This window comes from Ranitomeya imitator, chromosome 9 (assembly GCF_032444005.1).
Source record: "Ranitomeya imitator isolate aRanImi1 chromosome 9, aRanImi1.pri, whole genome shotgun sequence".
Classification (NCBI taxonomy): domain Eukaryota; kingdom Metazoa; phylum Chordata; class Amphibia; order Anura; family Dendrobatidae; genus Ranitomeya; species Ranitomeya imitator.
The window spans coordinates 92,211,435-92,236,470 of record NC_091290.1 but is presented as its reverse complement, the minus strand read 5'-3'; the positions used below and the strand labels follow the sequence as shown (position 1 = coordinate 92,236,470).

The window sequence follows — 25,036 nt, the reverse complement described above, 5'->3', positions numbered from 1 at the left end:
AATTTTTTTTGTTTCTGTTTTTCTTACAGATTTCTGGCAACCGGTGAGAGTTTATCATCCCTCCACTTCCAATACCGGCTTGGAATATCCACCCTGTCCGGAATAGTTGCGGACACCTGTCGGACTTTGTGGAATGTACTCCGGGATTAGTTTATACCCGTACTGTTGTGAATTCTGTGGCTGAGTTCACTTCTGTGGTCACAAGTGGTATTGCAGTCTCTGGGCTTCCTCCCTCAGGTGTTTTGGTGAGCTCGTTGGCTGCCTTGCTATTTAGCTCCACCTGAGTCTGTCTTCCTTGCTCCTTGTCAATGTTCCAGTGTTGGATCTGAGCTACTGCATCTTTCCTTGGGCCTGCTGCTCTGCTAGATAAGTGCTTCTAGTTTGTTTTCTGTTTTTTCTGTCCAGCTTGTTATTATCTTTTGCTGGAAGCTCTGAGAAGCAAAGGGGTGCACCGCCGTGCTGTTAGTTCGGCACGGTGGGTCTTTTTTGCCCCTTTGCGTGGTTTTCGTTTTAGGGTTTTTTGTAGACTGCATAGTTCTCTTTGCTATCCTCGCTCTGTCTAGAATATCGGGCCTCACTTTGCTGAATCTATTTCATTCCTACGTTTGTCTTTTCATCTTGCTAACAGTCATTATATGTGGGGGCTGCCTATTCCTTTGGGGTATTTCTCTGAGGTAAGTCAGGCTTGTATTTCTATCTTCAGGCTAGTCAGCTCCTCAGGCAGTGCCGAGTTGCATAGGTAGTTGTTAGGCGCAATCCACTGCTGCTTCCAGTTGTGTGAGGACAGTTCAGGTACTGCAGTCTACAGAGATTCCACGTCTCAGAGCTCGTCCTATTGTTTTGGGTTTTTGCCAGATCTCTGTATGTGCGCTGATTACTGCACGCTGTGTTGCCTGATTGCCAGCCATAACAGTACAAGGAGCCAATTCAATGATTTCCAATAGAGGGAAAAAAGAAATCCTGACATCATTTTTTTTTCTTAGCTCTGTCTTCAGTCTTTTTTTTCCCCTAGACATTAGAGTGCTTCAGGACACAGCTGTGGACATGGATATTCAGGCTCTGTGCTCCTCAATGGATAATCTCGTTGTAAATGTACAAAAGATTCAAGATACTATTGATCAGAAATCGATGCTAGAACCAAGAATTCCGATTCCTGATTTGTTTTTTGGTGACAGAACTAAGTTCCTGAGCTTCAGAAATAATTGTAAGCTATTTTTGGCCTTGAAACCTCATTCTTCTGGTAATCCTATTCAACAGGTTTTGATTATTATTTCTTTTTTGCGCGGCGACCCACAGGACTGGGCGTTTTCTCTTGCACCAGGAGATTCTGCATTGAGTAATGTTGATGCATTTTTCCAGGCGCTGGGATTGCTTTACGATGAGCCTAATTCAGTGGATCAAGCTGAGAAAAATCTGCTGGCTTTATGCCAGGGTCAGGATGATGTAGAAGTATATTGTCAGAAATTTAGAAAATGGTCAGTACTCACTCTGTGGAATGAATCTGCACTAGCGGCTTTGTTCAGAAAGGGTCTCTCTGAAGCTCTTAAGGATGTAATGGTGGGATTTCCTATGCCTGCTGGTTTGAATGAGTCTATGTCCTTGGCCATTCAGATCGGTCGTCGCTTGCGCGAGCGTAAATCTGTGCACCATCTGGCGGTATTGTCTGAGAGTAAGCCTGAGCCTATGCAGTGCAACAGGACTATGACTAAAGTAGAACGGCACGAACACAGACGTCTGAACAGACTGTGTTTCTATTGTGGTGATTCTACTCATGCTATTTCTAATTGTCCTAAACGCACTAGGCGGTTCGATAGCTCTGCCGTTATTGGTACTGTACAGTCCAAATTCCTTTTGTCCATTACCTTAATGTGCTCTTTGTCATCATATTCTGTCATGGCGTTTGTGGATTCAGGCGCTGCCCTGAATCTGATGGATTTGGATTATGCTAAACGTTGTGGATTTTTCTTGGAGCCTTTGCAGTGTCCTATTCCGTTGAGAGGAATTGATGCTACACCTCTGGCCAAGAATAAGCCTCAGTACTGGGCCCAGCTGACCATGTGCATGGCTCCTGCACATCAGGAAGTTATTCGCTTTTTGGTACTGCATAATTTGCATGATGTGGTCGTGTTGGGGTTGCCATGGCTACAAACCCATAATCCAGTATTGGATTGGAACTCTATGTCGGTAACCAGCTGGGGTTGTCAGGGAGTACATGGTGATGTTCCATTTTTGTCTATTTCGTCATCCATTCCTTCTGACATCCCAGAGTTCTTGTCGGACTTTCAGGATGTATTTGAAGAGTCCAAGTCTGATGCCCTTCCTCCGCATAGGAATTGTGATTGTGCTATCGATTTGATTCCTGGTAGTAAATTCCCTAAGGGTCGTTTATTTAATTTGTCCGTACCTGAACACACCGCTATGCGCAGTTATGTGAAGGAGTCCCTGGAGAAGGGACATATTCGCCCATCGTCGTCACCATTGGGAGCAGGGTTCTTTTTTGTAGCCAAGAAGGATGGTTCGCTAAGACCGTGTATTGATTACCGCCTTCTTAATAAGATCACTGTTAAGTTTCAGTATCCCTTGCCATTGATTTCTGACTTGTTTGCTCGGATTAAGGGGGCTAGTTGGTTTACTAAGATTGATCTTCGTGGTGCGTATAATCTGGTGAGAATCAGGCAGGGAGATGAATGGAAAACGGCATTTAATACGCCCGAGGGTCATTTTGAGTATCTGGTGATGCCGTTCGGACTTGCCAATGCTCCATCTGTTTTTCAGTCTTTTATGCATGACATTTTCCGTGAGTATCTGGATAAATTCTTGATTGTTTACTTGGATGACATTTTGATCTTCTCAGATGATTGGGAGTCTCATGTAAAGCAAGTCAGAATGGTTTTCCAGGTACTGCATGCTAATTCCTTGTTCGTGAAGGGATCAAAGTGTCTCTTCGGTGTGCAGAAAGTTTCATTTTTGGGGTTCATCTTTTCCCCTTCTACTATCGAGATGGATCCGGTTAAGGTTCAGGCCATCCAGGATTGGACTCAGCCGACATCTCTAAAAAGTTTGCAGAAATTCCTGGGCTTTGCTAATTTTTATCGTCGCTTCATCTGTAATTTTTCTAGCATTGCCAGACCATTGACCGATTTGACCAAGAAGGGTGCTGATTTGGTTAATTGGTCTTCTGCTGCCGTGGAAGCTTTTCAGGAGTTGAAGCGTCGTTTTTGCTGTGCCCCTGTGTTGTGTCAACCTGATGTTTCTCTTCCGTTCCAGGTCGAGGTTGATGCTTCTGAGATTGGTGCAGGGGCGGTTTTGTCACAGAGAGGTTCTGGTTGCTCAGTGTTCAAACCATGTGCTTTCTTTTCCAGGAAATTTTCTGCTGCTGAGCGTAATTATGATGTGGGCAACCGAGAGTTGCTGGCCATGAAGTGGGCATTCGAGGAGTGGCGTCATTGGCTTGAGGGTGCTAAGCATCGCGTGGTGGTTTTGACTGATCATAAGAACCTTACTTATCTTGAGTCTGCCAAGCGCTTGAATCCTAGACAGGCCCGTTGGTCGTTATTTTTTGCTCGTTTTGATTTTGTGATTTCATACCTTCCGGGCTCTAAAAATGTGAAGGCGGATGCTCTGTCTAGGAGTTTTGTGCCCGACTCTCCGGGGTTATCTGAGCCGGCGAGTATCCTCAAGGAAGGAGTCATTGTGTCTGCCATCTCCCCTGATTTGCGGAGAGTGTTGCAGAAATTTCAGGCTAATAAACCTGATCGTTGTCCGGCCGAGAAACTGTTCGTCCCTGATAGGTGGACTAGTAAAGTTATCTCTGAACTTCATTGTTCGGTGCTGGCCGGTCATCCAGGAATCTTTGGTACCAGGGAGTTGGTTGCTAGATCCTTCTGGTGGCCATCTCTGTCGCGGGATCGTGCTTTTGTGCAGTCCTGTGGAATTTGTGCTAGGGCTAAGCCCTGCTGTTCACGTGCCAGTGGGTTGCTTTTGCCCTTGCCGGTCCCGAAGAGGCCTTGGACACATATTTCGATGGATTTCATTTCTGACCTTCCCGTTTCTCAAAAGATGTCTGTCATTTGGGTGGTCTGTGATCGCTTTTCTAAAATGGTCCATCTGGTGCCCTTGGTTAAATTGCCTTCCTCCTCTGATTTGGTGCCTTTGTTCTTCCAGCATGTGGTTCGTTTACATGGCATTCCTGAGAATATTGTTTCTGACAGAGGTTCCCAGTTTGTCTCGAGGTTCTGGCGAGCCTTTTGTGGTAGGATGGGCATTGACCTATCTTTTTCCTCGGCCTTCCATCCTCAGACTAATGGCCAGACCGAACGAACCAATCAGACCTTGGAAACATATCTGAGATGTTTTGTTTCCGCTGACCAGGATGATTGGGTGTCATTTTTGCCGTTGGCTGAGTTCGCCCTTAATAATCGGGCCAGCTCGGCTACCTTGGTCTCTCCATTTTTCTGCAATTCTGGGTTCCATCCTCGTTTCTCTTCAGGACAGGTTGAGTCTTCGGACTGTCCTGGTGTGGATTATGTGGTGGACAGGTTGCAGCAGATCTGGACTCAGGTAGTGGACAATTTGACCTTGTCCCAGGAGAAGGCTCAGCTTTTCGCTAATCGCAGACGCCGTGTGGGACCCCGACTTCGTGTTGGGGATCTGGTTTGGTTATCTTCTCGTCATATACCTATGAAGGTTTCCTCTCCTAAATTTAAACCTCGTTTTATTGGTCCGTATAGGATTTCTGAGATTCTCAATCCGGTGTCTTTTCGTCTGACCCTCCCAGACTCCTTTTCCATACATAATGTATTCCATAGGTCGTTGTTGAGGAGATACGTGGCACCTATGGTTCCATCTGTGGAGCCTCCTGCCCCTGTTTTGGTGGAGGGGGAATTGGAGTATATTGTGGAGAAGATTTTGGATTCTCGTGTCTCTAGACGGAAACTCCAGTATCTGGTCAAATGGAAGGGTTATGCTCAGGAAGATAATTCCTGGGTTTTTGCCTCTGATGTCCATGCCCCAGATCTTGTTCGTGCCTTTCATGTGGCTCATCCTGGTCGGCCTGGGGGTTCTGGTGAGGGTTCGGTGACCCCTCCTCAAGGGGGGGGTACTGTTGTGAATTCTGTGGCTGAGTTCACTTCTGTGGTCACAAGTGGTATTGCAGTCTCTGGGCTTCCTCCCTCAGGTGTTTTGGTGAGCTCGTTGGCTGCCTTGCTATTTAGCTCCACCTGAGTCTGTCTTCCTTGCTCCTTGTCAATGTTCCAGTGTTGGATCTGAGCTACTGCATCTTTCCTTGGGCCTGCTGCTCTGCTAGATAAGTGCTTCTAGTTTGTTTTCTGTTTTTTCTGTCCAGCTTGTTATTATCTTTTGCTGGAAGCTCTGAGAAGCAAAGGGGTGCACCGCCGTGCTGTTAGTTCGGCACGGTGGGTCTTTTTTGCCCCTTTGCGTGGTTTTCGTTTTAGGGTTTTTTGTAGACTGCATAGTTCTCTTTGCTATCCTCGCTCTGTCTAGAATATCGGGCCTCACTTTGCTGAATCTATTTCATTCCTACGTTTGTCTTTTCATCTTGCTAACAGTCATTATATGTGGGGGCTGCCTATTCCTTTGGGGTATTTCTCTGAGGTAAGTCAGGCTTGTATTTCTATCTTCAGGCTAGTCAGCTCCTCAGGCAGTGCCGAGTTGCATAGGTAGTTGTTAGGCGCAATCCACTGCTGCTTCCAGTTGTGTGAGGACAGTTCAGGTACTGCAGTCTACAGAGATTCCACGTCTCAGAGCTCGTCCTATTGTTTTGGGTTTTTGCCAGATCTCTGTATGTGCGCTGATTACTGCACGCTGTGTTGCCTGATTGCCAGCCATAACACCGTACCCACCGCGGACATATGGCTTGAAATAGCTGCAAAAATTCTGGAGTGTGTGTGATTTCCCCAACTGTTTAGGAGCGGTGGATGGAAAGCACATGCCAGAACAGGATCTGAGTTTTTTAACTATAAAAAATATTTTTCTGTTGTGCTCATGGCAATAGCTGATGCGAACTGTCGCTTCATCGCCGTGGACATTGGAGCTTTTGGCTGTGGCAACGATTCCCCAGCGTTCACAAACTCGTATATGGGCCGGCGTGTGTATGGCAAAAATTTCAATTTTCCCCCGCCACAACCTCTCCCCAACACTGAAGGTCCACCACTGACATTGGTTATGGTTGGGGATGAGGCCTTCCAGATGTGTGAAAACCTACTGAATCCCTATTCCAGTCGGGACTTGAACCACACTAGAAGGATCTTTAACTACAGACTGACCAGGGTCCGAAGAACAGTAGAGTGTTCCTTTGGCATTCTGGTCTCAAAATGGCGCATTCTTGCATCAGCCATAAATCTAAAAGTGGAAACAGTCGACGAGGTGGTCAAAGCCTGTGTGGTTCTTCACAATTATATAATGGCTAAGGAGCAACCCAACATTGAACTGGATGAACCAGTTGCACACCCACTTCCCAATTTCCAGGATCACCAGCTGCGGTCAACTGCAGCAGTTGGTCACATGCGGGACCAATTTGCTGCATTTTTTATTCAGATATTGGACAAGTGTCATGGCAGGACAATGTTGTTTAAATGCCCTGCTGTTATTACATCTGTAACAGTAATTATCTGAAATGATAATATTTCTCATTAATGAACTTTAGTTTTGGTTGTGTTGACCGTGTCTCCTATTTTTTCCTCTACAAACCAAGGCTGTCCTAAAACTAGCAGTATTTGGTCTGTATTTAATATCAGTATTTGTAATCCAAAACCAGGAGTGCGTGTTAAAGGCAGAGGTGCCAATTGTTATGTTAATAACATAATTAACCTCTAATTGCTCCACTCCTTGTTTTGGCTTACAAATACTGATATAAAATACTGGCCACATATTGCTTGTGTTATGGCAGCCATGTTGCTTTAGGCTTGGTGACGTCATTGCATCCTGATTCTGTTCTGCAGTATCCATTGGACACAGTTAAGTAAATAAGGCAGCACACTGCAGCGCCAAAACCTGCAAACTTGAAACACAAAATTTGAACTGCATTACTGCACTAGAAATATGAAAAATGAGAGCGTTTAGCGCATAAAAATGGCCAATTTTATGTGTACCTGGTAGCCCCTTTACAGCATCTCTCTTATACCAGGTCCTACACTTGCTTTACCTCGCTGAGAATAAATGTCTCCATCTGAATGGGTACATGTGAAACCTCTTCCTAGACTAAAATTCTCTCTCTCTGTGGAGGGGTATTGGACCTGCTGTAATTAAAACACCTGTGGCTAGGAGGCGGAGTGCACGATCAGAAGGCTAAAGAATACATTTCAAAAACGTGACCGGCACATCCAAACATAGACTCAGTGTGAACAGGTGCTGAACCTAGAGTCGCCAACTCGTATATAGTTAAGTAAATAAGGCAGCACACTGCCGCGCCAAAACCTGCAAAATTGTAACACGAAATTTGAACTGCATTACTGCACTAGAAATATGAAAAATGAGAGTGTTTAGCGCATAAAAATGGCCAATTTTATGTGTACCTGGTAGCCCCTTTACGGCATCTCTCTTATACCAGGTCCTACACTTGCTTCACCTCACTGAGAATAAACGTCTCCATCTGAATGGGTACATGTGAAACCTCTTCCTAGACTAAAATTCTCTCTCTCTGTGGAGGGGTATTGGACCTGCTGTAATTAAAACACCTGTGGCTAGGGGCTAGGAGGCGGAGTGCACGATCAGAAGGCTAAAGAATACATTTCAAAAACCTGACCGGCACATCCAAACATAGACTCAGTGTGAACAGGTGCTGAACCTAGAGTCGCCAACTCGTATATAGTTAAGTAAATAAGGCAGCACACTGCAGCACCAAAACCTGCAAACTTGAAACACGAAATTTGAACTGCATTACTGCACTAGAAATATGAAAAATGAGAGCGTTTAGCGCATAAAAATGGCCAAGGGGGCTACCAGGTACACATAAAATTGGCCATTTTTATGCGCTAAACGCTCTCATTTTTCATATCTCTAGTGCAGTAATTTCGTGTTTCAAGTTTGCAGGTTTTGGCGCTGCAGTGTGCTGCCTGTTGGGAGTCGAGTTTCCTCTGCTGCACAGGGGGAATCTCGATCCGTCTCCGCTGCGGTCTCCCATTCTCCTCCAGCCGCAGTGGAGTCTGCTCAGCAGGGACGTCGATCCCAGCGTCTCGCTCAGTCTGACTCTGTGCAAAGAGTTACTGCTGCTTCTCCTGCTTCTGCCATTGAAGCCAGTGCTGGGCAGCGGCGAGTGGACGTTTCTGGATCTAAGTCCTTATTTGCACACACTGAGCATGCCCAGGGCAAGATCTCCTGTTGGAGATCAAGGGTCACATGCTCAGGTACTGCAGCACATCCCATTGGTCCTTTTGGCAGGTCCGGAAAGGGCAAAACTTCTGTAGCTGTTTCCTGTGCTGCAGCTATATAAACTGCGCATGACCGCACGGCCATGCGCTAGTATTGTCTTGAAATTATGTGTGTGTGTAGATGGATGTATGTCGAAGGATGAAAGCTCCTAAATATCCCTCCCTAGTTTTGTTGACTGTTTGCAGATGATGGTAGCTATCTAGCGCCTGACTAGCCATCAGCACAATACACACATAACAGCGCCTAGTTGCTGTGACCGCCTGTACGGCGCCGTGCGCTTTCCTTACCCAAGCCTGGGTGGTTAGCGGCGTCCGTTTGTGCGGCACCGCACGCACTCTTGTGCCTTAATATTATTATTTAGTTTCCTTACACACCCAGTTGCGGTGTTGTGCCAGCAAGGGTCTAATCGGACTTCAATCCTAGTTGGGCTTGAGTTCGCTGACTCCTTGCTCGCGCTCTATGTGCGGTACCGCGGTCCTGTGACGCAACAGGATCGCTTCCTTCACGTTGGGTATAGTTAACCCGTGCGTGTATACTTGCAGTACCGCCATATAGTCCATCTTACTAGCAGCAGGGTTTTTCCTGCACTGTGGACCTCGGACTGCGAACGCACCTAGTTCCATTTCATCTTGTACTTGGTGCGTTCCGCCAGTCCTTAACATAATACTAGCGCCAAGGTCTGGCTAGTAAATGATGGACGATCAGCGTTCACAGCGGTACATCCAGCAGCTGGAGGGAAGGTTGGCGGCTCTTGAGCGTTCAACCTCAGCTGTGGATGTCACTGCTGTCGCTGTTCAGGCTGCTAGTGTTGCTGCAGCCACATTGTCCACTGCCGCTCCTGTCCCGACTCTAACTCGCCTCCCGCTTCCAGAGAAATTCTCTGGTGACAGTAAGTCTTGTAGGGGTTTCGTGAGTCAGTGCTCTATCCATCTCGAGCTTCTGGCCTCTCGTTTCCCTACAGAGCGGGCTAAGGTGGGATTTATAGTGTCTCTTCTTTCGGACAGGGCGTTGCAATGGGCTACACCGCTATGGGAGCGTAGCGATCATGTGGTGCAGAGTGCTCCGTTGTTTCTGAGCACTCTGAAACAGGTCTTTCTAGGACCTCGTGTCACCCATGATACGGCGCTCCAATTGTTGGCATTGACTCAGGGCTCGTCCTTGGTCAGTCATTTTGCCGTCCACTTCCGCACCTTAGCATCTGAGCTGGAGTGGTCGGATAAAGCCCTCATTCCAATATTTTGGAGGGGGCTGGCTGACCACGTTAAGGACGCCCTGGCCACTAGGGAGATTCCCGCCACACTGGAGGAATTGATAACTCTATCCACTCGTTTTGACCTCCGTTTCCACGAGCGGAGGTTAGAGCGAGCCCAGTGTAGGCAGAGGTTTCGGCTGGCTCCCACCTTCGCCAAACCTTTGGAATCTCTAGACCAGGCTCCTGAGTCCAATGAGCCTGTGGTAGAGTCACGAGCGGGATCTAAGTCCCGGACCGCTCGTGCACTCCAGATTTCTCATCTTTGCCAACAGTCTGGACATCTTGCCTCCAGATGTCTCCAGCGGTCGAGGAAACGTCAGCGTCTAGTGGTAGTTGGTGGAGGTGCACTTGACACGGCGACGTTTGCCTCCAAATTGTCCTTTAAGGGAACAATAACATTGGGCTCATCCTCTCACTCGGTAGAACTCTGCGTGGATTCTGGGGCGGAGGGCAATTTTATGTCTTCAGCCTTCGCCCAGCGTCACGCAATTCCTCTGGTCATGCTATCTCAACCAGTAACGGTACGAGTGGTGAATGGGTCGACACTGCCCACACAGATTACACATCAAACTATCCCTTTTACTCTGTCCATGTCACCATCTCATCAGGAGATTATATCTCTACTCGTCATTCTTGAGGGAATTGATGAGGTTCTCTTGGGGATACCTTGGTTACGGTACCACTCTCCTCACATCGAGTGGTCCTCAGGCAGAATTCTGGGATGGGGTGAATCTTGTGGGAACAGGTGTCATCGAGAGTGCGTTCAGGTTGCTACTACAGAGGTATCCGCAGATCTTTCCTCTCTCCCCAAGCAATATTGGTCTTATGCAGACGTGTTCTCCAAAGAGGCAGCGGAGACCCTTCCGCCCCATCGCTCCTATGACTGTCCTATTGATCTCTTGCCTGGTGCTGAGCCTCCCCGGGGTCGAGTCTATCCATTATCTCTCCCGGAAACGGAGGCAATGTCTCAGTACATTCAAGAGAATCTGGCAAGAGGGTTCATCAGGAAGTCAGTGTCACCTGCTGGGGCAGGGTTCTTTTTCGTGCAGAAGAAGAATGGAGAACTACGTCCATGCATAGACTACAGGGGTCTTAATGCTATCACAGTTAAGAACAAGTACCCTTTGCCTTTGATATCTGAGCTTTTCGATAGGCTTCGGGGAGCTAGAGTGTTTACTAAGCTAGATCTGCGGGGTGCTTATAACCTGATTCGCATCCGTGAGGGGGACGAGTGGAAAACGGCATTTAACACCAGAGATGGGCACTATGAGTATCTGGTGATGCCCTTCGGGCTCTGTAATGCACCTGCCGTTTTCCAAGACTTTGTCAACGACATCTTCCGGGATATGCTTTCCACCTCGGTTGTAGTCTATCTGGATGATATTCTCATCTTTTCTCCAGATATTGACTCCCACCGGAGAGATGTTGGCAAAGTCTTCGACCTCCTACGGGCAAACTCTCTTTATGCGAAGTTGGAGAAGTGTGTGTTTGAGCAGGAGTCCTTACCTTTCCTGGGCTATATCATCTCCACCCAGGGATTGGCTATGGATCCTGCCAAACTACAGGCTGTGATGGACTGGCAAGAGCCCCATTCTCTTAAAGCGGTGCAGCGCCTTATGGGGTTCATAAACTATTACCGACAGTTCATTCCCCACTTCTCAACTCTGGTAGCTCCCTTGGTAGCCCTCACCAAGAAGGGAGCAAATCCCAAAGTGTGGTCTGAAGAGGTCTCCAGGGCCTTTTCTTCTACTAAGTCTCATTTTGCTAGCGCTCCCATCCTACATCGTCCCGCTGTTGATAAGCCGTTTATAATGGAGGTGGATGCCTCTTCCGTTGGTGCTGGAGCAGTCCTCTTCCAAAAGGATGCTCAAGGTCGGAAGCATCCGTGCTTCTTCTTCTCCAAGACCTTCACACCAGCGGAGAGGAATTATTCCATCGGGGACAGGGAGTTGCTAGCGATGAAATTGGCTTTCTCAGAGTGGAGACATCTCTTGGAGGGGGCTCGTTTTCCCTTTCAAGTTTTTACAGACCACAAAAATTTGCTATATTTGCAAACAGCCCAGCGGCTAAATTCTCGCCAGGCCAGATGGTCCTTATTCTTCTCCCGATTCCACTTCACCCTCCATTAGCTCGCTGGGGAGAAGAACATTCGAGCTGATGCTCTTTCTCGCTCTGTTGTGTCATCTGAGGAAGGAGAGCCTCGGCTTATTGTTCCTTCTGAGAGCTTGAGAACCGTGGCTCCGGTGTCGCTTGAGTCTGTGCCTCCGGGCAAGACTATTGTGCCCATAAATTTGCGACTGGAGGTTCTCTCTTGGGCTCATTCCTCCAGGGTGGGTGGACACTTTGGGACAAAAAGGACATCTGAGCTGCTGGCGAGGACGTACTGGTGGCCGCATTTGCTCCGAGATGTCAGAGATTACATTCTGGCGTGTGTCTCATGCGCCAAAAATAAGTCTCCTCGACAACGGCCGTCTGGGCTACTCTATCCCTTGCCGGTGGCAGACAGGCCCTGGGAGATGGTCGGGATGGACTTTGTTGTGGGTTTGCCCAAGTCTCGCGGCTGTACCGTCATTTGGGTTATTACCGATCATTTCTCGAAAATGGTGCATTTGGTGCCGCTCCCACGGTTACCTTCTGCACGGGCCTTGGCAGCGTTGTTCATAAGACACATCTTCCGCCTACACGGCATGCCAGACAATATTGTCAGTGACCGGGGTCCCCAGTTTGCGTCTCGGTTCTGGAGAGAGCTGTGTCGTCTTCTCAGCATTGAGTTAAATCTCTCTTCCGCATATCATCCCAAGACGAATGGGTTGGTAGAGAGGGCCAATCAGACTCTGGTCACATATCTACGACATTTTGTTTCTGCCAGGCAGGATGACTGGGCATCTTTATTACCATGGGCAGAGTTCGCCCTTAATAACGCTGTAGCCGACTCCACCGGTCAGACTCCTTTCCTCCTTAATTACGGCCAGCATCCGCGGGTTCCTGTGCCTATGCCCGTGTCCTCTGCTGACTCCAGGGTGGCAGACTGGGCAGTGGAGGCACGGGACATTTGGGACCGCACTCAGGATGCCATCCGGGCCTCGAAGGAGAGAATGAGGTCCTCCGCCGATGCACATCGGCGCCCTGCCCCGACCTTTGCTCCTGGCGATTTAGTGTGGCTCTCCGCCCGTAACATCAGGCTGCGTGTAGAGTCCACTAAGTTTGCACCTCGCTACTTGGGTCCCTTCAAGGTCCTCGAACAGGTTAATCCTGTGGTCTACTGTCTGGCCCTTCCTCCACGCCTTGGTATCACCGACACCTTTCACGTGTCCCTCCTGAAACCCGTGCACATGTCCCGGTTTTCCGAGTCATCTGCTGGGACATCGGGTTCGTCTACGGACGAGTACGAGGTGAACGCTATTTTGGGGTGCAAAGTGGTACGTGGCAAAAATTTTTATTTGGTAGACTGGAAGGGTTATGGCCCCGAGGACAGGTCCTGGGAGCCTGTTGAGCACATTCGGGCCCCGCAGCTCATTGCTGCCTTCGAACGTAGCGAGGCCCAAGGAGGGGGGGGCAATGTTAGGAGTCGAGTTTGCTCTGCTGCACAGGGGGAATCTCGATCCGTCTCTGCTGCGGTCTCCCATTCTACTCCAGCCGCAGTGGAGTCTGCTCAGCAGGGACGTTGATCCCAGCGTCTCGCTCAGTCTGACTCTGTGCGAAGAGTTACTGCTGCTTCTCCTGCTTCTGCCATTGAAGCCAGTGCTGGGCAGCGGCGAGTGGACATTTCTGGATCTAAGTCCTTATTTGCACACACTGAGCATGCCCAGGGCAAGATCTCCTGTTGGAGATCAAGGGTCACATGCTCAGGTACTGCAGCACATCCCATTGGTCCTTTTGGCAGGTCCTGAAAGGGCAAAACTTCTGTAGCTGTTTCCTGTGCTGCAGCTATATAAACTGCGCATGACCGCACGGCCATGCGCTAGTATTGTCTTGAAATTATGTGTGTGTGTGTAGATGGATGTATGTCGAAGGATGAAAGCTCCTAAATATCCCTCCCTAGTGTTGTTGACTGTTTGCGGATGATGGTAGCTATCTAGCGCCCGACTAGCCATCAGCACAATACACACATAACAGCGTCTAGTTGCTGTGACCGCCTGTACGGCACCGTGCGCTTTCCTTACCCAAGCCTGGGTGGTTAGCGGCGTCCGTTTGTGCGGCACTGCACGCACTCTTGTGCCTTAATATTATTATTTAGTTTCCTTACACACCCAGTTGCGGTGTTGTGCCAGCAAGGGTCTAATCGGACTTCAATCCTAGTTGGGCTTGAGTTCGCTGACTCCTTGCTCGCGCTCTATGTGCGGTACCGCGGTCCTGTGACGCAACAGGATCGCTTCCTTCACGCTGGGTGTAGTTAACCCGTGCGTGTATACTTGCAGTACCGCCATATAGTCCATCTTACTAGCAGCAGGGTTTTTCCTGCACGGTGGACCTCGGACTGCGAACGCACCTAGTTCCATTTCATCTTGTACTTGGTGCGTTCCGCCAGTCCTTAACACTGCCTTATTTACTTAACTATATACTAGTTGGCGACTCTAGGTTCAGCACCTGTTCACACTGAGTCTATGTTTGGATGTGCCGGTCAGGTTTTTGAAATGTATTCTTCAGCTTTCTGATCGTGCACTCCGCCTCCTAGCCACAGGTGTTTTAATTACAGCAGGTCCAATACCCCTCCACAGAGAGAGAGAATTTTAGTCTAGGAAGAGGTTTCACATGTACCCATTCAGATGGAGACGTTTATTCTCAGCGAGGTAAAGCAAGTGTAGGCCCTGGTATAAGAGAGATGCCGTAACGGGGCTTCCAGGTACACATAAAATTGGCCATTTTTATGCGCTAAACGCTCTCATTTTTCATATTTCTGTGCAGTAATGCAGTTCAAATTTCGTGTTTCAAGTTTGCAGGTTTTGGCGCTGCAGTGTGCTGCCTTATTTACTTAACTATATACGAGTTGGCGACTCAAGGTTCAGCACCTGTTCACACTGAGTCTATGTTTGGATGTGCCGGTCAGGTTTTTGAAATGTATTCTTTAGCCTTCTGATCGTGCACTCCGCCTCCTAGCCACAAGTGTTTTAATTACAGCAGGTCCAATACCCCTCCACAGAGAGAGAGATTTTTAGTCTAGGAAGAGGTTTCACATGTACCCATTCAGATGGAGACGTTTATTCTCAGCGAGGTAAAGCAAGTGTAGGACCTGGTATAAGAGAGATGCCGTAAAGGGGCTACCAGGTACACATAAAATTGGCCATTTTTATGCGCTAAACGCACTCATTTTTCATATTTCTAGTGCAGTAATGCAGTTCAAATTTCGTGTTTCAAGTTTGCAGGTTTTGGCGCTGCAGTGTGCTGCCTTATTTACTTAACTATATACGAGTTGTCGACTCTAGGTTCAGCATCTGTTCACACTGAGTCTATGTTTGGATGTGCCGGTCATGTTTTTGAAATGTATTCTTTAGCCTTCTGATCGTGCACTACGCCTCCTAGCCACAGGTGTTTTAATTACAGCAGGTCCAATACCCCTCCACAGAGAGAGAGAATTTTAGTCTAGGAAGAGGTTTCACATGTAATAATAATAATAATAATCTTTATTTTTATATAGCGCTAACATATTCCGCAGCGCTTTACATTTTTCACACATTATCATCACTGTCCGCAATGGGGCTCCCAATCTAAATTCCCTATCAGTATGTCTTTGGAATGTGGGAGGAAACCAGAGTGCCCGGAGGAAACCCACGCAAACACGGAGAGAACATACAAACTCTTTGCAGATGTTGTCCTTGGTGGGGTTTGAACCCAGGACTCCAGCGCTGCAAGGCTGCTGTGCTAACCACTGCGCCACCGTGCCGCCCTGAATGTACCCATTCAGATGGAGACGTTTATTCTCAGCGTGGTAAAGCAAGTGTAGGACCTGGTATAAGAGAGATGCCGTAAAGGGGCTACCAGGTACACATAAAATTGGCCATTTTTATGCGCTAAACACTCTCATTTTTCATATTTCTAGTGCAGTAATGCAGTTCAAATTTCGTGTTTCAAGTTTGCAGGTTTTGGCGCTGCAGTGTGCTGCCTTATTTACTTAACTATATACAAGTTGGCGACTCTAGGTTCAGCACCTGTTCACACTGAGTCTATGTTTGGATGTGCCGGTCAGGTTTTTGAAATGTATTCATTGGACACAGACCGAAGAGACAATGACTGTCACATTCAAGAGATCTATACTCATCAAGTCAGGTGTCAGAAGTAATGAATTCATGATGCAAATATAACAGCCTCATGAATTCACTATTTCTGTCACCTGTGCAGGTGAGCATAGATATGCCGTGTGACCACCATTGTTCCTTCTATTTGTGTGTAATAGATTATGAACACAGAAGAGAAAATGGAGGTTATACAAGGCAGTTCTCTACTCACCAGGTCAGGTTTCTGAACTAATTATTTTTTTTTTTACACCTGACCAGTTCAGTAGAGTTCTGCACTGTATTTCTGCCATTTTCTCTTCAGACTGCAACTCGAGTCACAGCAGAAAGAAGAGATTATGGAGATAATACATCTATTTTTGGGGGGGCCACCTCATATCTTTATACTAAAGACACACAAAGGTGCATTTTTTTTAAATAACTACTGGAGATATGATGTGGCCCAAAAATTAAGTGTGTGGCGAAGTTTCTTGGCGCACGGTGTGTGTTGCCGGCGGCGATAGACACAATAAACCAAACATAATTGTGGCAAATCAAATTCTATTTATTTTTTTAACAACCAAAAAAATGTATTTAACTGCGCCAGCTTGGGGTAGAGTGATGTAAACGGGGGGATGTGAAGCACTGAGGCCTGGCGTGGACGACGCAGAGGTGACAGGAGAAGGGGCAATGAAACTAGTGGGGTCTGGTAGTTCGGGGATGGGGCTTGACACATGAGAGGCTTGAGGCGCAGTTGAAGGGTGAGACAAACCTAACATTAAAGACACATTGGGAGGTGTAGGGGGAGGAATGCTAAGAGTTCTGTTTTTTTTTTGTGTATTTTGTTTTTTTTATTTTGACGGGTTCTGGGAGGTATTAGTGGGCTGATATGGCGTGGCGTGGTAGTGGGTGACCTGTCAGTGTCCGGCTGCACCATGCCAGCGTCCATAGCGCTCGTAGAGCGTGCAGCCATGCCAGAGTCCATAGCGCTCCTATAGCGTGCAGCCATGCCAGAGTCCATAGTGCTTGTAGAGCGTGCAGCCATGCCAGAGTCCATAGTGCTCGTAGAGCGTGCAGCCATGCCAGAGTCCATAGTGCTCGTAGAGCGTGCAGCCATGCCAGAGTCCATAGTGCTCGTAGAGCATGCAGCCATGCCAGAATCCATTGTGCTTGAAGAGCGTGCAGCCATGCCAGAGTCCATAGCCCTTGTAGAGCAGAAGGCCATGCCAGGGTCCTGCTGCATCGTGGTGGTGGTGGTACGGAAGGCCATGCCAGGGTCCTGCTGCATTGTGGTGGTGGCGGTAGGGAAAGCCATGCCAGGGTCCTGCTGCATCATGGTGTCAGTGGAGGAGGTCCAAGCAGGAGCAGCGGTTGTCACGGTGGTGGTGGTGGGATGTCCAACTGCACTCGGCATGGTGCTGGCGCTGTAGTGGTGTCCGCCTATGGAAGGAATTGAGGTGGCCGTGCAGTGGTATGCAGCAGAGGTCGGAATTGAAGTTAATCGTGACAGTGAAGGCACAGTTTGATATGCCACCACTGTCTGCTGGAAATACCGACTCTGCTGCATAGCCTGCACATAAGCTGGAGATCAGGAGTAAGGTGTTCCAACATGCCCTGCTCAATTTGGTTAAAAAAATGATGAGCTGGCCTCTGGAGGTCGGCTTTCACTTGATCAAGGCTTTTGGTGACCTCCTGGATACGTGCATTCAAAAGGTCACCCAAAGCCTTGATTGCTTTGTGTAAAACCGAGCTCAAGTGCAAAAACTCGGGCATGAGTGACCTGTCCGAAGCCCTCTGCCGCTGCCGGGAGGAGCCCCAAAAAAGGGGCAGTGGAAGAGGACTGCAAAAGGGGAAGACCTGATGGACCAGCTCCCTGGTCTCCAGTTAGTGTGGAAGGCTACTTGCTGCTGCGCTGCTGGATGGCTGGGACGGGTCCGTGGCTGTCGGATGAAGGACCGCTCCAGAACCTGGGCCAACAGTAGTGCTCCATGTGCTGTGAAAAAAGGAAAAAGAAAATTAATACCAAAAATTAACAAGGCGCCAAATCCTGTGGAATAGAAACATACATAGTATGGCAATACAACACATCCAAATACACAGAAATACTTACGCTCTCTGAGCAAGGACCGGTCTTAAAAATGCCAGAAAGCGATGGTATTTGTATTTTCGGATCCTTGCTCCTGAACCACTGGGAGCATGGCTCTCTTGACACAGGTCCTTGTTGAAGCGGTCCTTAATCGAACGCCAACTTGTTTTGACTTTGCCCACTGTTAAAAAAAAAACATTTTGATCAGAAAAAGGACTTTGGGCCGTGCTCACACAACTGTGTGTGATGAGAGAAACTCCTGAGAGTTTATTTCATCACACACAGTTGAGTGAGCACGGCCAAGGTCTCTGCTGCTTCACGCTGCAGTGCAATACTTACCAAATGCACTTCGGACCTGATTCGGGGCGTTGTCCCAGCCATCCCAAAGCTCTTTGGCCACCTCATTCCATAGGCACTGCAATGTGACATTGAGTGCAGTGGATCCCGGGTGTCCCACAACGGGACTCGCTCCTGGACCAGGGCGATGAGGAGTTCATTCTCTATGAGATGATCCTCCCATTGTGAAACCTAAAAAATAAATAAAGTCATTAAAGTTTTGTCAATTAACATAAGGAAAAGAAAGAAAAAGGATGCAGAGAAATGGCATGAATAGGAAAGTCAACATACAAAAGCATTCCAGAAGAAAAAAGTAAAGAAATACCAATGGAAAGAAAGGAAGATTCAAGAGTATTACACTGAGGATACATAAAAAACAGACAGCCTTGTATACGTACCCGCTGCCGTCTTTCCACCGGACCTTGACTCCGCTGCTCCTGGCCAGTCTCTGCCACAGATGAAGAAGAGCTCTAAAAAAATGAAAAACAAAAATTGCCCCATGTGTGGATGTGACAGTGAATACTTACCAATAGGACGAGGCAAGTACTCACCTCACTCACATTCTCGACTTCTGACTGCCCAGGAAGAAACTCCTCATGAGAAGAAGCCTAAGAAGAAGACATTCTGATGCATGTAGAAAGAAAGAAATGGCAGAAATTAGGACATGTAGAGACAGAAAATAGAAAATAAAGGCATTGGCTTGGATATACCCACATTGTTCTGAGGCTTGTTTTCTCAAAGGTGCTGTGGTCTGTCTGTTCTGCTTGGCTGTCTGCTGTGGTCCGTCTGTTCTGCTTGGCTGTCTGCTGAGTAGTGACCTGCAAATTTCCACTACCTCCCTTTATCACCTACAATGTGGGGGGTGGCTTATCAGTGTCTAGACATGTTGTTTTCAATTCAAACGCATGCTTCCGCGAACGCAACCAAACGCATGTGCTTGTGAACGCATGCGTTCATATAGACAGCAATGCGTTTTTTTGGCGCAAACCTTGCGCAATCAACAGCATGCATTACGAGGCAGCAAATTGACGCCTCTAAAAATTACTACATGTTGCATTTCCACGCCAAGCCGCAAACGACGAAACGACGCATGCATCGTCAAACGCGTTAAAAAGCAAACAATCACAAACGCATGCGTTCCTAATGTTAAATATAGGAATACAAAACGCATGCGGATATATGCGGTAGAAACGCTGCAGACACACATGCAAATGTGAAACTGGCCTAAACCACTGTTTGGGCGCACAGCAGAGCTCGGAAGGGAAGGAGCGCCGTTTTGGAATGCTGACTTTGATAGAATGGTCTGTGGGCGTTATATTGCGATTTCAGAGCCCCTGATGTACCTAAACAGTAGTAACCCCCCACAAGTGACCCCATTTTGTAAACTAGACCCCCCAAGGAACTTATCTAGATGTGTGGTGAGAACTTTGAATGCCCAAGTGCTTCACAGAAGTTTAGAATGCAGAGTCGTGAAAATAAAATTATTTTTTTTTCCACAAAAAAGATTTTGTAGCCCCAAGTTTTTATTTTCACAAGGGTAACAGGAGAAATTGGACCACTAACGTTGTTGTCCAATTTATCCTGAGTACACTGATGCCCCATATGTGGGGGTAAATCACTGTTTGGGCGCACAGCAGAGCTCGGAAGGGAAGGAGCGCCATTTTGGAATGCGGACTTTGATAGAATGGTCTGTGGGCGTTATGTTGCGTTTGCAGAGCCCCTGATGTACCTAAACAGTAGTAACCCCCCACAAATGACCCCGTTTTGGAAACTAGTCCCCCCAAGGAACTTATCTAGATGTGTGGTGAGAACTTTGAATGCCCAAGTGCTTCACAGAAGTTTATAATGCAGAGTCATGAAAATAAAAAATATTTTTTTTTCCACAAAAAAGATTTTGTAGCCCCCAAGTTTTTATTTTCACAAGGGTAACAGGAGAAATTGGACCCCAAAACTTGTTGTACAATTTATCCCGAGTACGCTGATGCCCCATATGTGGGGGTAACCCACTGTTTGGGTGCACGGCAGAGCTCGGAAGGGAGGGAGCACCATTTGACTTTTTGAGCGCAAAATTGTCTGTCGTGTTTGGAGACCCCCTGATGTACCTAAACAGTGGAAACCCCCCAATTCTAGGTCCAACCCTAACCCCAACACACCCCTAACCCTAATCCCAACCCGATCCATAATCCTAATCACTAACCCTAACGATAATCACAACCCTTACCCCAAAACAACCCTAATGTCTACCCTAACCATAACCCTAATCAAACCTTAAATCTAACACACCCCTAATCCTAATCTCAACCCTAACCTCAAACCTAACCCTAATCCCAATACACCCTTAATCCCAACCCTAACCTTAACCCTATCCCAAACCTAACCCTAATCCCAAGCGTAACCCTAATGCCAACCCTAAGCCTAATACCAACCCTAATCCAAATCCTAACCCTAATCCCAACTCTAACCCTAACTTTAGCCGCAACCCTAGCCCTAACTTTAGCCCCAACCCTAGCCCTAACCCTAAATTTAACCCCAACCCTAACCCTAGACCTAACTTTAGCTCCAACCCTAACCCTAGCCCTAACTTTAGCCCCAACCCTAACCCTTGCCCTAAGGCTACTTTCAAACTTGCATCCGTCACAATCCATTGTTTTGGACAAAAAAACAGATCCTGCAAATGTGCCCGCAGGATGCGTTTTTTGCCCATAGACTTGTATTGCCGACGGATCACGACGGATGGCTACACGTCGCGTCCGTCGTGCACTGGATCAGTTGTGTTTTGGCAGACCGTCGGCACAAAAAAACATTCAATGTAACTTTTTTTGTTCGTCATGTCCGCCATTTCCGACCGCGCATGTGTGGCCGTAACTCCGCCCGCTCCTTCCCAGGACATAGATTGGGCAGTGGATGCGTTGAAAAACTCCATCCGCTTCCCACGTTGTGCACAATTTTCACAACGTGCGTTGGTATGTCGGGTTGGTAGCCCCAACCCTAACCCTATATTTAGCCCCAACCCTAACCCTAAATTTAGCCCCAACCCTAACCCTAAATTTAGCCCCAACCCTAACCCTAAATTTAGCCCCAACCCTAACCCTAACCCCCGGCAGCCGAGACCTCAAAGATCCTCCCGATGCCAGCCGGCGGGCACACTGCGCATGCGCCCGCCATTTTTTTGCCGGAAAAAGACGGTGGCGCCCATTGGGAGCCACAAGGAGCACCGGGGGAGACAGGTGAGTATCGGGGGGCTATCGGGACCCCATTTTTCTGTCCTCTGATGTGCGATCACATCGGAGGACAGAGAAATGAAAAGATAAATCACGAGGGTTTTTTTGCGATCGCTGGTAAACGGTTAATTACCGGCGATCACAACTCGGGGGTCGGTAAAAAAAAACCAGAATCATGTTCTCTGGGGTCTCGGCTACCCCCGGCAACCGAGACCCCAGAGAAAATTCAACTTTGGGGGGCGCTATTCACTTTTTCCACAGCGCCGTTAATTAACGGCGCTGTGGTTTAAGTACCCTTAACTGCCACCGTTAAAAGGCGTATCGGCGGTCGTTAAGGGATTAATGAACATGCTGTGTTTGTTTTGCGGAAAAAAACGCAGCATGGGCACAAAAATTGCAGAATGCATTCTAATAATGGGATGCTTAATGTAAGCGTTTTTAAAGCATTTTTGCAGTGGAAAACCACCGTAAAAACGCTAAAAAAAGCAAAAAATGCTGAACATGGGCACATAGCCTTACAACGACTCTGTTTCCCATCATTTAGCCAATTCCTTACACATCAGCCAGAGTCTGTCATAAAAAAAATTCTGTTAAAAAAATATTTATGTAAGATGTAAGGAAATTCTATTTTTTTAACTACCCTATGAACCCATCAAAATGCTTTAAACTACAATTATTGCAATGTTGTTGCATTGCTCCAGGCCCAAATGTAATTACTATAAATTCTCTAACAATCAATACACGTATCATATTACTTAGTACATCATATTACTACATATTGAAATAACATTATTATATCACTGAGCTCAGTTTGGCCTTTTTATTCATGCCTTGTACTACTGAGATTTGATAAGTAAGGTGTTACAGTATGTCCCTGACTGTTACAGTTGACAATTAAGTGATTCCAAAGTATCCCTGATTTAAATTATTTTTTAATTGAAGCCAATCAGATACAGCGTAAGTGTTAAACTGAGGAGGATTTTTCACACCCACTAAGATGCAGTCTTAGTTGTGTCTTTTTATTTAGATAACATTCTTGTTAACAAGGTTTTTACTGGCATCAATTAAGGTTCTGGAAGTATTTTCAGATATTTCATGGCCACCTTTTTCCTGACAATGTATAATAGTGTTAATTTCTCCCAAAATTGGTTGGGGTTACAGCTATGTAAGATAAAATGAATTCATGATTATGATCCGTTCAATTTCAATTAAATCCCATAACAGGTCTAATTGTCTGTAATTATTTTGTTACTGACCCAGAAGTCCAGCAGTCAGAGATCAGCTACAAAGAGATTTGTGTTATGTCTTGTATCCCCTGTAGTGACTCTGCAGGGAATTGAAAAAGCATTGCCAGATTACCCCACAGATTACAAAATATCGGTGCGGATCACAACAGCAGGATATTTAGTGAACAACTTTGGGGGACCTGTGCAACTAGACCATAATTCTCAGAGTTCCTTACAGTAATATTCCCTGTCATGTGTCAACAAGGTTTCAGCACGTGCTATTAAACCAGCAGCAAATGTGCCGTACTAATTTTGGCCAGCTTAATTTAACTGACAAAATGCTCCATGTCCATTATAGTATAGCAAAAAATTGCTATAACTGTTAAATAGCCAGCTAAAAATGATGATTAACCATCCTAAAGATGTATGTTCTTACATTGCAATGGTGATGATTTTGCATAATTGATTTTGAATACAGAGCATTTGTTTATGAGATTTGCTCTACTTTCTATGCTTATTTTGACTTAATTTGAATTCATTCTCTGAATAGATTTGTCCAGCAGATTGTCAGAAATTATTTCAATTAAGCATGGATTTTAAGTATGCCTGGATTACTCAGAAATGCAAAACAATTAGTTAATGCACATAGCATGATTGATGAAGTTAAAACATATCCTCACCCCATAATCAAAGATGACCCAATGTAACTACACTGGGATGTAGCATTCCCTGATAATCTCTCATGACCAGAAGCCATATATAACACAAAACAATTAGATAATGCACATAGCATGATGGTGGAAGGTAAAACATATCCTCACCCTGTAACCAACAAATCAAATAAAAGCCAAAGACGACCCAATGTAACTACACTGGGATGTAACATTCCCTAATAATTTCTCATGACCAGAAACCATGTATACATAAGACTGTTATACATAGATACGTTTGTTTTTCTGAAAGCTGCACAATTTTAATGATTTAACTTGAAGTTACATAACTTGCAGAAGACTTTGGATGCCTCAGTCTGGATTATAGAAGACAGTGGCAGTACATTTAGGGCTTCTTAATTTTTAAAAGGTTTACCTGAGTCATTTAGACGATGTCTGGCTCTTTCTATCCGGTAGTAGATAAAGTCCAAGCAGTTCTCATTTTCTACAATCCCACTACCGCACAAGTCGGCCACCAGTGAGAGTGCCTTCATGCAGATGTCCAGCTCCCTGTCTCCAGACATTTCCTACCACCATCCTTGTAAACCCAGGAGCTTAATGGTCTCTTCAGTTTCTCTTACCTCTCTCCACTGAGGTTGGCACAGAGGGCAAAGTATTTTTGCTATAAAAATTGGCTTTTTTTGTCTTCTAAAATCACAGTCTCCTTTTCTCCTTTAAGATTACACCCAAATTATGTTCTTCTTGACAAGTCCACAAAATCCCATCTAAACCAAGTATTCTTGTTCAATTATCTAAAAGCTTTGTCATCAGAGTCGTTTTCAAATTGTGCACACACCTTCTTCAGATATATCTTCACTCATTTTAACTTCATATGTTCATCAGACATATCTTTTTAAACAATTGATAACCTATTTACTCAACTATTTTCTCACTATCCACCACCCAAACCTCACAAAGATATCAAATCTTCTGAGATGGCATCCAGATAGTCTTCTTTCTACCTAGCACAGCTTGCACCCAGGTCTTGTGAATGTGCAATCCATTTTTTAGACCTCAACAAACCAGTTCACTTTTCTCACTTTGCAGAATAGACCAATTCCTCTTCTCAAGATGAAGAAGTGTCTGCTGGCTGCTTTGCTCATCTCTCCCCTCCCATTCTAGCAGCTTTACTGAAAATCCTATATAGTGTGTTTTCAAAAGCAAATAGCAGTAGCAGTAGAGTAAAGCGGCAGATAAAATCTTTGATATCAACTACAATGCCAGTCCCTTTAGATGCTGAAATGTTTCTACAATTATCTCCAGGTTTTACAGTTCAGGTAGAATGCTCTTGCTGTTATGTGTAGATGCAAGTAACAGCCCACAGAACTGCCATTCTCAAGCTCCCTATGCTATGTGTGGTAGGAGCTAGGCTGCAGGATGTGTTGCTGGGAGCTGACAAAGAATTATGTGAAAAGGAGGAGGGGTGAGCACTGGAAGCTGGCTGCTTGCATAGCACTCTCTAGAGATGAGAAAATATTTCAATATTCGGTTCGGATTGCGATTGCCAAATTTCCAGTATTCGCTGATATATTGCTTGAATATTTGCCGAGCATAGCCGAACACAATTCAAGTCAAAGGGAGGCAAAAACTAACTGGACAGGAGAGTTT

The 25,036-nt window shown here is 46.4% G+C and overlaps 1 protein-coding gene across 2 annotated transcripts in view; it reads right to left on the bottom strand.

The window, feature by feature from the left end:
• The window catches only part of SYT9 (synaptotagmin 9), a 2,320,100-nt gene extending 2,295,315 nt beyond the window's left edge, over nt 1–24,785 (bottom strand). For both annotated transcript variants that reach the window (XM_069740039.1, XM_069740040.1), the window contains exon 1: nt 23,805–24,785. In XM_069740039.1, the coding sequence (XP_069596140.1) occupies nt 23,805–23,952 (148 nt within the window). In that variant the 5' untranslated portion in view covers nt 23,953–24,785. The remainder of the gene's footprint in view (nt 1–23,804) is intronic.
• Nucleotides 24,786–25,036: the final 251 nt, after the last annotated feature.